This window comes from Salmo salar, chromosome ssa20, assembly GCF_905237065.1.
Source record: "Salmo salar chromosome ssa20, Ssal_v3.1, whole genome shotgun sequence".
NCBI lineage: Eukaryota > Metazoa > Chordata > Actinopteri > Salmoniformes > Salmonidae > Salmo > Salmo salar.
The window spans coordinates 55,499,498-55,514,557 of record NC_059461.1 but is presented as its reverse complement, the minus strand read 5'-3'; the positions used below and the strand labels follow the sequence as shown (position 1 = coordinate 55,514,557).

Below are 15,060 nucleotides of genomic sequence, written 5' to 3'. Positions count from 1 at the left end.
GTACACTACACTCTAAGAAAAAAAGGTGCCGTTAGAACCTAAAAGGGTTCTTCACTGTCCCCAATGGGATAACCCTTTGAAGAACCCTTTTTGGTTCCAGGGAGAACCCTTTTGGTTCCAGGTAGAACCCTTTCCACAGAAGGTTCTACATGGAAACCAAGAGGGTTCTACATGGAACCAAAAAGGGTTCTCCTATGGGGACAGCTGAATAATTATTTTGGAACCCTTTTTCCTAAGAGTGTAGAACCATAGAACTGCAGAACAGTAGAAACAGTAGAAGGTGGCGTTTATCTCTTGCTACCTCGCTACCACTTTCTCTCATCTGATATGTTTATCCAGCTCCTTCTTATTCCTGGCTGTTGTCTCTCTCTGTACCTTTCTCTGTCTCTCCATTTCTATTGACCTTTGTCTATCTCCAATGTACCCTCCTTCCTCCCAGGCTTCCCTCTCTCGCTTTGCCTCCCTCTTCCGCTCTCTCTCCTCCCCCACTCCACCTTCCCCCTCTCTCTCTCCATCTCTACCCTCTCACCCTCCCTTCTCCCTCTCTCCCAGCCCATCCATCTCCCTCCCTCCACCTATTCTGACTTGGCAGGGTGAGGAGTGTGTTCAGACAGGTGTGTGTTAATTGGAGGAGACAGGTGCGTCCGTTACCCATCTCGGGCCATTTCCCTCTCCTCACTGTGGGTCACGACCCGGGGAGGGAGGGATGCCATTATCCACATCGGACACTGTTCCCTCGCCATTACGCTCACCGCCTCCACCTCCCGCCCGCTGCTTACCCAGATGCCTCTGTGTTGCCCACTCACATGTGACATTTTGTTATGGACTGACACATCAGAGGATGCTGGTGGGAGGAGCTATTGGAGGAAGGGCTCATGGCTGGAATGGAATCAATGGAACAGAGTCAAACATGTTGTTTCCATGTGTTTGGTACCAGTCCATTGATTCCATTCCAGCCATTACGATGAGCCCATCCTCCTATAGTGCCTCCCACCAGCCTCCCCTGTCACACATAAAGGTGATATAGGGACAGTGGATTCTTCAAAGATAGTGAAAGCAGGCCGTGTCATGAGTACTGCATAGTCTCTGGCAGACAGATATAACAGTAGAAATTCAGCATTAATAAAGAATTGAGATCAGCTTTGACTTTACCCTTTGATTGTGCTGAGCAATCAGCTTTTATTGATGATGGCATTTCAAGCCTTTGCGAAAGCAGACCAATGGCAATTAGGAAAATGAGCTAAAGGACTCAGACACTTATCCAACTGAGTGCTTTGCAGTTCTGATCTGGTTTGATTAAGGAATCTACTTCTCATCAATCAACCTCTTGAATCGGCTTTTGTGGGGGGTTTTCCCGAGAGAACAAATGGTGCGTTAGAAAAGTAGATGCCCTGCAAAAAGCGGGTGAGGGATGGCATGAGGGTTTGGTAAGGGCATTTGAAGGGCACCTGGCATAGACAGAGCTGTCAACAGAGAGGGGGTTTCTGGGTGGGTAGAGTCTAAACCAGCTCAGGGAGGCGGAGACAAAATGGCAACAGAAATAGATTAGAGAAGTCCCCTGGGACGAGGCTGCCTCTTTGGAAGGCTGTCTGGCGGTCATCTCCACTTAGGGTGCTTTTTAGATGCTTGTTCAATGGGAGGAGAACTCCACAGGGATCTCTGTGTGCTTCAGAAACCTCCTCAACCCAACACCCCAGATGTAGTCAGTGGTATGCTCTTTGACATTAGCTTTTTTTTCTCCTCCAAGTACTTTTCCTTTGAAAGGAAGCCGAGCAAGGTGTTTCTGGTGGGTAGCATAGTGGTAATGGTTTCCTCAGTGAGAGCCTCTCATTCACTGTATGTTGTATTGATATCTAGCATCGATTTTTCCATTTAGAATGTCCTTTTCTTAGGAGGCAAGATGGTCTGCCAATAGTCGCCAACATGCAAGATACATGCATGCAACATACATTGTTAGAACCATGCTAACGAGAATAGAATTACAATTTTACATTAGGTGACTCCTGACCGCATGGCCTCAACATCCATATTCCGGTAGATCTTGAAAATGAGCTAATATTATTGCTTCGAGCATGACATAGCTAGACATAAAATGATGTATAACAGCATTGATGTACAGCACCGTATTGGCTTGTCTGACTACTGAATCCACAACTATCATCAAGGCTCCTCCCTAAGACAGTACTACATAGGGAATAGGTTGCTATTTGGGATGCATAGTATTTCCCGGGTGCTGTGTGTCAGATGAGTGGGATAATTATGCATGGTCTGAATTTACTTCACAGTTACTTGATCATTGAAAATAGCTTTTCTAGGGCCTCCCGAGTGGCGCAGCAGTCTAAGGCACTGTATCACAGTGCTAGAGGCGTCACTACAGACCCGGGTTCGATCTCGGGCTGTATCACAACCGGCCGTGATCGGGAGGCCCATAGGGCTGGCTTCCGGGTTAAGCGGGCAGGTGTTAAGAAGCGTAGTTTGGTGGGTCATGTTTCGGAGGATGCATGACTCGACCTTCGCCTCCCGAGCCCGTTCAGGAGGCGAAAAATGAAATTATATTTTTTTAAGTATTTTCTAAATATATCCAACAAACAGATGACATTCATATTCTGACTATCTCTGAAATGCACTTAGATAATACACTACCATTCAAAAGTTTGGGGTCACTAAATAGTACCCACAAAACACCAGTCTCAACGTCAACAGTGAAGAGGCGACTCCGGGATGCAGGCCTTCTAGGCAGAGTTCCTCTCTCCAGTGTCTCTGTTCTGTTGCCCATCTTAATCTTTTATTTTTATTGGCCAGTGTGAGAGATGGCTTTTTCTTTGCAACTCTGTCTAGAAGGCCACCATCCCAGAGTCGCCTCTTCACTGTTGACGTTGAGACTGGTACTATTTAATGAAGCTGCCAGTTGAGGACTTGTCTGTTTCTCAAACTAGACATTCTGATGTACTTGTGCTCATGCTCAGTTGTGCACTGGGGCCTCCCACTCCTCTTTCTATTCTGGTTAGAGCCAGTTTGCACTGTTCTGTGAAGGGAGTAGTACACAGCGTTGTACGAGATCTTCAGTTTCTTGGCAATTTCTCGCATGGAATAGCCTTAATTTCTCAGAACAAGAATAGACTGACGAGTTTCAGAAGAAAGTTATTTGTTTCTGGCCATTTTGAGCTTGTAATCGAACCCACAAATACTGATGCTCCAGATACTCAACTAGTCTAAAGAAGGCCAGTTTTATTGCTTCTTTAATCAGAACAACAGTTTTCAGCTGTGCTAACATAATTGCAAAAGGGTTTTCTAATGATCAATTAGCCTTTTAAAATGATTAACTTGGATTAGCTAAGACAACGTGCCATTGGAACACAGGAGTGATGGTTGCTGATAATGGGCCTCTGTACACCTATGTAGATATTTGTTAGGTATGGGTAACTGGCTGTAAGGGAGTGAGGCGCAGGAGAGCAGAATTTGGGTAGCAAACGGAGCCTTTTATTTAGGCGAACAAAACACACGGCACAAAGAACATTAAACACAATACGGGTTGATATAACCCAGCACAACCTGTCTAATGTGCACATACACGAAACAATAAACAATTTCACACACAGACATGGGGGGAACAGAGGGTTAAATACACGACAAGTAATGAGGGAAATGTAAACCAGGTGTGTGGGAAAACAAGACAAAACAAATGGAAAATGAAAGGTGGATCGGCGATGGCTAGAAGACCAGTGACGTCAACCGCGAACGCCGCCCGAACAAGGAGAGGAACCGACTTCGGCGGGAGTCGTGACAGTACCCCCCCTTGACACGCGGCTCCAGCAGCGCGCCGACACTGGCCTCGGGGACGACCCGGAGGGCGAGGTGCAGGGCGATCCGGACACAGACGGTGGAACTCCCGCAGCATTGAAGTTGAAGGGTCCAACACGTCCTCCACCGGAACCCAGCATCTCTCCTCCAGACCGTACCCCTCCCAGGTACTGAAGGCCCCTCGCCCAGCGCCTCGAATCCAGTATGGAGCAAACGGAGTACGCCGGGGCCCCCTCGATGTCCAGAGGGGGTGGAGGAACCTCCCGCACCTCAGACTCCTGAAGCGGGACAGCCACCACCTGCCTGAGGAGAGACACATGGAACGAGGGGTTAATACGGTAATCGGGGGCAAGCTGTAACCTGTAACTCACCTCGTTCAGTCTCCTCAGGACTTTAAACCGCAGACCCAGCTTCTGGCAGGGCAGGCGGAGGGGCTGGTTTGGGGTCGAGAGCCAGACCCAGTCCCCCGTTGCGAACACCGGGGCCTCACTGCGGTGTCGGTCTGCGCTGGCTTTCTTGCGCAGCATGGTGCGCTGAAGGTGAACATGGGCGGCGTCCCATGTCTCCTCCGTGCACCGGAACCAGTCGTCCACCGCAGGGGCCTCGGTCTGACTTTGATGCCAAGGCTGAACACTAAACACAATACGGGTTGACATAACCCAGCGCAACCAGTCTGACGTCCGCATACACGAAACAATAAACCATTTCACACACAGACATGGGGGGAACAGAGGGTTAAATACACAACAAGTAATGAGGGAAATGTAAACCAGGTGTGTGGGAAAACAAGACAAAACAAATGGAAAATTAAAGGTGGATCGGCGATGGCTAGAAGACCAGTGACGTCAACCGCGAACGCCGCCCGAACAAGGAGAGGAACCGACTTCGGCGGGAGTCGTGACAGTACCCCCCCTTGACACGCGGCTCCAGCAGCGCGCCGACACTGGCCTCGGGGACGACCCGGAGGGCGAGGTGCAGGGCGATCCGGACACAGACGGTGGAACTCCCGCAGCATTGAAGTTGAAGGGTCCAACACGTCCTCCACCGGAACCCAGCATCTCTCCTCCAGACCGTACCCCTCCCAGGTACTGAAGGCCCCTCGCCCAGCGCCTCGAATCCAGTATGGAGCAAACGGAGTACGCCGGGGCCCCCTCGATGTCCAGAGGGGGTGGAGGAACCTCCCGCACCTCAGACTCCTGAAGCGGGACAGCCACCACCTGCCTGAGGAGAGACACATGGAACGAGGGGTTAATACGGTAATCGGGGGCAAGCTGTAACCTGTAACTCACCTCGTTCAGTCTCCTCAGGACTTTAAACCGCAGACCCAGCTTCTGGCAGGGCAGGCGGAGGGGCTGGTTTGGGGTCGAGAGCCAGACCCAGTCCCCCGTTGCGAACACCGGGGCCTCACTGCGGTGTCGGTCTGCGCTGGCTTTCTTGCGCAGCATGGTGCGCTGAAGGTGAACATGGGCGGCGTCCCATGTCTCCTCCGTGCACCGGAACCAGTCGTCCACCGCAGGGGCCTCGGTCTGACTTTGATGCCAAGGCTGAACACTAAACACAATACGGGTTGACATAACCCAGCGCAACCAGTCTGACGTCCGCATACACGAAACAATAAACCATTTCACACACAGACATGGGGGGAACAGAGGGTTAAATACACAACAAGTAATGAGGGAAATGTAAACCAGGTGTGTGGGAAAACAAGACAAAACAAATGGAAAATTAAAGGTGGATCGGCGATGGCTAGAAGACCGGTGACGTCGACCACCGAACGCCGCCCACCGAACGCCGCCCGAACAAGGAGAGGAACTGACTTCGGCGGAATTCGTGACAATATTCCATTAAAAATCAGCCGTTTCCAGCTACAATAGTCATTTACAACATTAACAATGTCTACACTGTATTTCTGATCATTTTGATGTTGTTTTAATGGGCAAGAAATGTGCTTTTCTTTCAAAAACATGGACAATTCTAAGTGACCCCAAACTTTTGTATGGTAGTGTATGTCAGTGGCTTGGCCGTATTACTAGAGATTGAAGAGGGATTCACAGAATTACATCGATCCTCCAATCTGTTTGCGCTTTCACATCTGTCACACTGACTAAAGTGGCCTGAACAGCATGGTCTAAGCAGTACAGATCTCCCTGAGCAAGTGTTTGATGCAAAGTTTGGAAGTGGAAACTTGTGTGTTGACAAAGCTACACCCCCCCCCCATCCCCAACCCCCCCACGTGCTGGTATGATAATGGATGCTCAACCTTACAGGTTATCTCGGGTAGGAACTCAACAAAGTATACAAGGGCTTTTCTTTTACAGTGTGGCGGGCAATCCTCAAGTCTAATATCCTGACTCCCTCACCTCTCCACCTACTCAGTTATCTGGTAAGGGCCTCCACCTTAGAATATTACAAAATAATCTGCCTGGCTAAGGCATTGACTAATTCCATTCAAACTTCAACCAATAATTTGCACAATCACTTAAAAATCTCTCATTGATGACACAGGGTTGTAAAATAGTAAGGTAAACAGGTAGAATAGTCCCAATTATTATCACAAATCACACAAGCTGTATGATAAGCTGATAAATCAAGATATGTCCAGCGCCCTTATCTACACCTTGTTAGGCTACCAATGCACAATTTTTGGTCTATTCAAATTTTATGAGAAGCACGGCTTTTAATAACAAAAAAATGGGGTCTTACCTCTCTTACAATACAAACAGTTTTTCAATGGTGATAGAGAACTCTAATCCACTACTTAGATCTATCAGTAAGGTAACCTTAAAGATTACTTCTAGACTTGACCTAAAACTTAACAGTAAAACAAAGTAGAATATTAATAATGAGTAATAATAACAATAATAATAAACTCAAAATATAAAGCCACAGCAATGCATCAATGACCAAGGCATGAATGAGCGTAAGGGACAGAAAGATCTAAACTCCTTATATACCTTACAGCTTCACTTACATTTGTACATTCTAGTCATTTAGCAGACGCTCTTATCCAGAGATACTTACAGTTAGTACATTCATCTCAAGATACTGTAGCTAGGAGGGACAACCACATATCATAGGCATAGTAAGTACAATTTTCCTCAAAGTAGCTATCAGGAAAGGGTTGGTTCAGGTTAGGTCAGCTTTACCACAGTTTAATACATTTCATCCATTCCTTCCATAACGTGCATATTCTTACCCAACCTTAAATTAAGCAATATTAAACATTCTTGTAGCATCTATCTCTGCACCCCATCTAACCACAGGACATCCTCCCCCTCCGTCCATACACATGCTATAGGCCTTTTACTCCTTAATCAACTTTTTTGCCTACTTGACACTAGCTATCACCTGACTACAGTCGGGTACCATTGACCCAAGGCTGGGCACATACTCTAACTCTGTGTCCGTGGGTCCGTGGATGTGCACAAGCGCAAACTTCTGCCTGATGCATGCAAGCGTAACCAGAGTGGTGCCTCTTTCAGTCTCTATGCCCAAAAATGGACTTCCCTTTCTTAGCGCTCCGGTTAGGGGGCCACCCCAGACCAGACCAATTTATTTTATTACTTTTTTTTTATTTGACCTTTATATAACTAGGCAAGTCAATTAAGAACAAATTCTTATTTACAATGACGGCCTACCCCGTGTCACGTCCTGACCAGTATAAGAGGTTATTTGTAATTGTAGTTTGATCAGGGCGTGGCAGGGGTGTGTTTGTTTTGTATTGTCGGGGTTTTGGGGTTTTGTTCTATGTTGTGTATTTCTTTGTGTTGGCCTGGTATGGCTCTCAATCAGGAACAGCTGTACATCGTTGTTGCTGATTGGGAGTCATACTTAGGTAGCCCTTTTTCACCTGTCGTTGGTGGGAAGTTGTTTTTGCATTGCTGTGTGTAGCCTGCAAGACTGTTTGTCGTTCGTTCTTGTTTTGTTACGTGTCTCAAATAGAAGTTAAATATGAGCACTCAACCCGCTGCGCCTTGGTCTACTCCATACGATGGCCGTTACACCCCGGCCAAACCCGGACGACGCTGCGTCAATGACTTATCCTAATCCTTCATAAATCTTCAATTATAATTAAACAGCAATTTTCCATATTAACTCTAATTCAATCAAGTCTCCGTCCCAATTTACTTCTTCTCATGTGTCTCTGGATTCAATGTTCATTGTCAATGTTCACTGTCCTCTGTGCTTCGTGGTGAGTGTGTGTGTATGCAGGTCACTGCCTGCACATCTGTAACCACAAAGAGCTTCATGTCACATAAATGTCACAGGTCACATAAATGTCACAGGATATACTGGTTCAAGCTGATTCTTCTTGACTGTGTGTGTGTGTTTGTGTACGTGCAGGATTGTGTGTTTACATCTGCTTTTGAGCGTGTGTGCGGTTCAGCAGTTTTGATGAGGCAGCTATACATGCCCCAAGTCCCGCCCCCAGACCCAGCCTAGCCAATCGGGCTGCTTGAAGAGCCCTTCCCCACAATACCCAGCCCCAGAGGACACTAGTCGTCCATGAAAGGCAGTATGCTTGTGATGAAGAGTCCTCCTAGGCTCTTTGTTTCTTCCTCTCTTCTCTCTCTCCTTCCTCTCTTCTCTCTCCTTCCTCTCTTCTTTTCTCTCTCCTTCCTCTCTTCTCTCTCTCCTTCCTCTTCTTCCCTCTCTCTACTTCCTCTCTTCTTCTCTCTCTCCTTCCTTTCTTCTTCTCTCTCCTGTTCCATCTGTGATACATCACCCTCCCAAACCTTCACCAGGTCGTCATGGAAACACTCTGGCCATGCTGAGAATATCTATTGACGCACTCATCATAGCAGGACTACCCCACTCTTTCTTTTTTCTCTTTCCCTCTCTCATCTCTCTCTCTATGGTTTTCTCACTCTCTTCCTCTCTCGTCCTCTTTCTGGTCCTCTCTCGCTCTGCCCTTCTCTCTCTCCCTCTCTCTCTCTTTCTTTTTCACTCTCTCTACATTCAATTCCCCCTTCTCCCTGTCCATTATACTTAGTATCAGCAACCCTCCTCTCATGGACACCTCAACCGTCCTCTCATCGCATCTCTCATTTAAACATCTCTTCAGATTCCTTTTCCCTCTTTTTTGTCCTGCAGCATCCCTCCATGTCATCCCCCAGCCTCGGAGTGGCTCTGATTAACAGGTCACAGAGGAACACAACACAAACACTCTACTCTGAAATAGAAATTGCATCCTTAATGGCAGCATATTCCCTATATAGTGCTTTTCTTTTCACCAGAGCCCTATGGGCCCTGGTCAAAAGCAGTGGACTTGACATGAAATAGGGTGCCATTTAAGACCCATCCAGAGAGTGCTGCTCTCTGAACAAGCGCAGACCCAGTGTAAGCAGCCATCCTCCCCTTCTTCCCCCAGTGTCCCTCTCTTATTCTCCTGCTTGATATTCAGGTATGGTAGTGTGGTGCTGGAGGTGCAGTCTGGTAGAGTGCAGTACGGAAATGGGCTCCATCAGCTCTGCATCATTAGACATTCATCTATAAGCAAACACAGAGTCAGACTGGACTGTCAGCCAGAGGAGACAGAACACTGGCGTGTGTGTGTGTGTGTGTGTGTGTGTGTGTGTGTGTGTGTGTGTGTGTGTGTGTGTGTGTGTGTGTGTGTGTGTGTGTGTGTGTGTGTCTGACAAAATAATGTGTGAGTGAGCGAGTGTGTGTGTGCATGTGTGAGTTCAAGTGTGTGTATGTGTACAGAAATATCTTCTACTGTTGTCCGTTAAGACCAATTACATAGAATCCCAGACTGAGTATGACCTGCAGTAGCAACAATGCATTGCGTATAACCTGAGGTATTCCTCCTGCAAATGCATTAGATGATGGTTTTGTGGGCAGCCTCTCAATATAATTCAGAGGGATACTCATGACTATTCAGACATACACTGGCATATGTATGTTTGATGGATGTGTCTATAGCAGTACAAGCATGTAATACAATTATTTTCTGTCAGATAAATCCTACTTATTGTTGTCTGGTGCATAAATACTGTATGTCAAATAATACTGTATATAGACAAGTGTATTGGAATGGATAAGCTTTCAAGGGCTGCTCTATAATGTTAAAGCTGGACAGGCAACGTGACAGAGAAAGATAAAGAGAGAGAGAGAGAGATATGAAGAGAGAGAGAGAGAGTGCGTGTTTGCGGATTTGAGTGTATGTGTGTGCGTGCGTGTGTGTGACCAGGTGTCTTCACCCCAGGCTATCTTCAGCAGGTCTCACATTGTGACTGTAATCGACTAAACTGGCTCTCTGCTCTACACATTCTCCCTTACATATGGTGCTCACACACTGCTCACAGAAACTACACACAATACAATACATACAGATACATTGGGCTGTAAATGACACCTGGTGAAAGAAGGGTTGAATAACAGCGACTGTATACACACACATATCCTCATATACTGGACATTTGAGTGTATGTACAGGCCTAAAGTTGTATGTATCTGTTCAACAATTCTACTCACTAGCCCCATTCATCCCAAATGAAATGGCACCTTATTCCCTATGGGCCCGGATCAAAAGTAGTGCACTATATAGTACATAGGATGCAATTTGGGATTTAACCTAGTAGAACAAACAAGCAAGCAAAGAAACTAACTTTCTGTACATCCTGCTTCAAAAACACACTGCCAGTCAGCCATAGACCCTGACCCACTTTAACAGCGAGAGAGAGTGTGTTAGAGAGTTTCTGAGTGTCTTGCTGCTCAGTGTTCTGGCTCTCAGGGTCATTGTGTTCTCGACCGAGGGAACAGGTCTTTGTGGAGAGCCTGGTGCAATGTCACGAAGCCTGTTGTAACAGTGTCACAGAATCCACCATGAACTATCTCTCCCATCCAAACCCCAGCCTTCTCTCTCTCCAGGGCCAACATTCTCCCTCTTTAATGACAGCACTGTCGTCACAGAATCCGCCATTAACTATCTCTCTCTCTGTCTCTCTCTGTCTCTCTCTGTCTCTCTCTCTGTCTGTCTGTCTCTCCTGTCAATAGAAAGCAGAGAGCACATAGGCCAATCTGGGAACCTCCGACTTGAATAGCCGTGAAAAGTTTATAATTCATGATTCAGGGGCATGACGTTAACATTTACTATTCATGTGCATGTTGACATTTTTGTTCTCATATTGCAGTTGGAAACCTTCAACAGCAACTGGAAACAAGGACGATGGTTGAAAAAATGATTTATTCTATGTCAACTGCAGTAATACCTCATGATTCAGTTTTAATTTAGTAAAAAAAAAGATTTATTCTATGTCAACTGCAGTAATACCTCATGATTCAGTTTTAATTTAGTAAAAAAAAATGATTTTGAGGTAGATGGTTTATTTATTTACAGGTCCATGAAAGGCTGGTGTATGTTAGCTGCTGGCTACACCCAACATCTAACCAAGTATTGTTCTCTCTCTCTCTTTTCTCTGTCTTCTCTTTACTCTTCTATCTCTCTCTCCTCCTAGGTGAGCTAGTCCTACCCCTCCCTGCCACGTTGGCATCTTCTCCTCGTCTCTCTCTTCGTCCGCCTCATCCCTCTCTTCCCCCGGCATTCTCCACCATGGCACTCCTCCCCACCTCTCTTTCTGCCTCTGTCCCCTTCCTCCTCTTCCTCCTCCTCCCCCTTCCTTCACCCTGCACCCTGGAGTCTCTACGAGGAGGAGGAGTAGGAGAGGAAGAGAACCGCTCCATCTCTACCATGTCCTATCCCTCCATGTCTCCGGAGTTCTGGAGCAACAGCAGCACGGGGCTGGGCGGCAGTTCAAAGTGTTCGCAGCCGGTGGTGTGCAGGCCGGGCACCCTGCTGCCCGTGTGGAAGCCCCTGAGCCCCGGGCTGGGCGACCAGGTGGCTAGGGCCGTGGTCTACTTCACTTGTCTCATGTACATGTTCCTGGGAGTGTCCATCATCGCAGACCGCTTCATGGCCTCTATCGAGGTCATAACCTCACAGGTTGGTACTGTGTGATAGATTGACCCATATGATAGACTGTGTTTATGTAGAGTTGTCATTCACCACATGATGGAAATGACATAGAAATAGAATGAAGAGATTGTATTTTTACAGAGAGCTCTCCCACTCTTAGACCCAGTTGTTGGCTCTCCTCTCTCCCTAGACTACATTAACTGTCACTCAAACACAGTGAACATCGAAACAGGTTGAACATTCTATGATAAAGTCATTGTAAAACTCGCCTCTGCAGGGGTGATAGACATCAGTTTCTTTCTCCAGAAATGCCGCCTTGCTTTTCGGTGTTACCACAGACAGCTCAAATGAACGTGTTATTTCTATGTTTGGGTTTTCACATTTCTTGTAGTGACTGACTTTGGGCCCATATGGAATTCCAGTATTTACAGTATGTTCATTGAAACACATCCTGATATGCAGACTTAGTGTGTTAAATTATTGGTTAAATCTGATTTAAAGTTTGGGTAATTGGTTCAGATTCTAACATTGTTATGAATTAGATTTCTCTGCTGACAAGAGATAGTGTTGACTCAAGAAACTAAATAGATTCTAACCTTGGGTTGGAACCAGTTCAGGGAACAAAACTGGAAAATAACAACATTTTTTAAGGAACAGAACCAGGAACGACAGTGATAGATACGGTTCCAGAACAGAACCATTATTTTAAAAGCATGGGAACCGGTTAATAGCATTCTTTTACATACCGGGCATGTTTTTCTAGTCCCACAAAAAAATGCAACAAAGGGCCTATGCAAAGCCCTCACTCTGTCACTCAGAAACTTCTTCCAGTGTCTGCCTGCCTGCCAGCTGAAAATCTTTGCCAGTGTATGTGCGTGTGTAAGCTACCTGCCCCTCCCCCTCCGAAGCATAGGCTACTGTAACCTACTGACATTTCAGCGTGATTCAGAAGATTGGGAGAGAGCGTGCGGGCCACGGTGAGAAACAAAATGGTGCAATTTGAGGCCATGTGGCGGAGAATGATGCGGGCGCTGTTGATGGGGTTGTGAGCATGTTCGTCTGGGCAGGTGTGATGTAGTTGATGTTTGTGTGATGTCGTTTGTATGTGTATGTTTTGTATTGTTAAAACTAAAAAACTAAAATGTTAGAAAAAAAGATGATGGGAGAGATTTTTTATTAAAGAAGAATGGATTTTCAATGCTAGTTAAAAAAAGAACAGAAAAGAATGATATAAACAGGTACTTTTCAAAGTTTTGCTGCAACCCAGCAACAGTGGAACGAGACCAAAAAAATAGTGGTTCTGTTCAGAACGAAACAATTGGAAAATAATATGAGACTTAGTGAATTATTGATTCCATCTGATTTAAAGCTTTAGATAATTGGTCCAGACTATTTGACATTGTTATGAATTGGATTTCTCTGCTGACAAGAAACTGAAATAGAGTCTAGCCTTGGAATCGATTAAATAATCAATTAACCTGGGCAGTTAATAATTGTTTCATGAGTTATTAATCCATTTCAGTTTGTTGGGCCATCGAACACCATTGTGAATTTACTAGTTATCTGTTTGTAATATTGTCCTCTTTATAGCCAACCATGCTTTCAACATCTTTGTTCATAATCCCTTTTTCAAATTTTATCTGACTGAGCAAATTACACCCCATTTTTTTTGTAAGTTTACAATACGAGCATCTATCAGGAGAGTGATTTCCAGAAGTTCATCCATTATGAAGGACTTAGACCAAACCAGTGGCCTAATTGGAGTGTATTGTATTGTAACAGGGGGGCTGTTCCACTGTATGTCCTGAGGTAATGCAAGCCTAAGCACACTATGAGAGTGTCTGGATTTTATGCTGGCTCTCTGTGAGGGGGGATGGATGGAGGGATATGGGGATGCGGATGGAGGGATGCGGATGGGGGGATGCGGATGGGGGATGCGGATGGAGGGATATGGGGATGGAGGGATATGGGGATGGAGGGATGGAGGGATATGGGGATGGAGGGATGGATATGGAGAGATGGATATGGGGATGGAGGGGGATGGGGATGGGGATGGAGGGATGCGGATGGAGGGATGCGGATGGAGGGATGTGGGGATGGAGGGAGCGGATGGAGGGATGCAGATGGAGGGATATGGGGATGGAGGGATATGGAGGGATATGGGAATGCAGATGGAGGGATGTGGATATGTAGGGAGGGATGGGGATGGAGGGATGGGGATGGAGGGATGGGGATATGGGGATGGAGATGGAGGGATGGGGATGGAGGGATGGGGATATGGGGATGGAGGGATATGGGGATGGAGGGATGGAGGGATGGATATGGAGAGATGGGGATGGAGGGGGATGGGGATGGAGGGATGCGGATGGAGGGATGTGGGGATGGAGGGATGCGGATGGAGGGATGCGAATGGAGGGATGGAGGGATGGATATGGATGGAGGGATGCGGGGATGGAGGAATGGATATGGATGGAGGGATGCGGGGATGGAGGGATGCGGATGGAGGGTTGCGGATGGAGGGATGGATATGGAGGGATGATATGGAGGGATGGGGATATGGGGATGGAGGGATGGATATGGAGGGATGGGGATAGAGGGATGCGGATGGAGGGATGCGGATGGAGGGATGCGGATGGGGGGATGCGGATGGGGGGATATGGAGATGGAGGGATATGGGGATGGAGGGATATGGGGATGGAGGGATATGGGGATAGGAATGGAGAGATGCGGATATGGAGGGATGTGGATGGAGGGATGCGGATGGAGGGATATGGGGATGGAGGGATATGGGAATGCAGATGGAGGGATGGAGATGGAGGGATGGGGATATGGGGATGGAGGGATGGGGATATGGGGATGGAGGGATGGAGATGGAGGGATATGGGAATGCAGATGGAGGGATGGAGATGGAGGGATGGGGATATGGGGATGGGGATATGGGGATGGAGGGATGGGGATATGGGGATGGAGGGATGGAGATGGAGGGATGGGGATGGAGGGATGGGGATATGGGGATGGAGGGATGGAGATGGAGGGATGGGGATATGGGGATGGAGGGATATGGAGGGATGGGGATGAGAAGGAGGGATGGGGTTATGGAGGGATGGGGATGGAGGGATGGCGGGCTGGGGATATGGGGATGGAGGGATGGGGATGGAGGGATGGCAGAATGGGGATATGGGGATGGAGGGATGGGGATGGCGGGTTGGGGATATGGGGATGGAGGGATGGGGATGGAGGGATGGCGGGCTGGGGATATGGGGATGGAGGGATGGGGATGGAGGGATGGCGGGCTGGGGATATGGGGATGGAGGGATGGGGATGGAGGGATGGCGTAGCCA

At 47.3% G+C, this 15,060-nt stretch overlaps 1 protein-coding gene across 1 annotated transcript in view; it reads left to right on the top strand.

The window, feature by feature from the left end:
- LOC106580848 (sodium/calcium exchanger 2) overlaps positions 1-15,060 on the top strand; it is a 101,646-nt gene that overhangs the window by 59,432 nt on the left and 27,154 nt on the right. The window contains exon 2 of the mRNA XM_014162329.2: positions 11,262-11,746. Coding sequence (XP_014017804.2) covers positions 11,357-11,746 — 390 coding nt within the window. The 5' untranslated portion in view covers positions 11,262-11,356. The remainder of the gene's footprint in view (positions 1-11,261; positions 11,747-15,060) is intronic.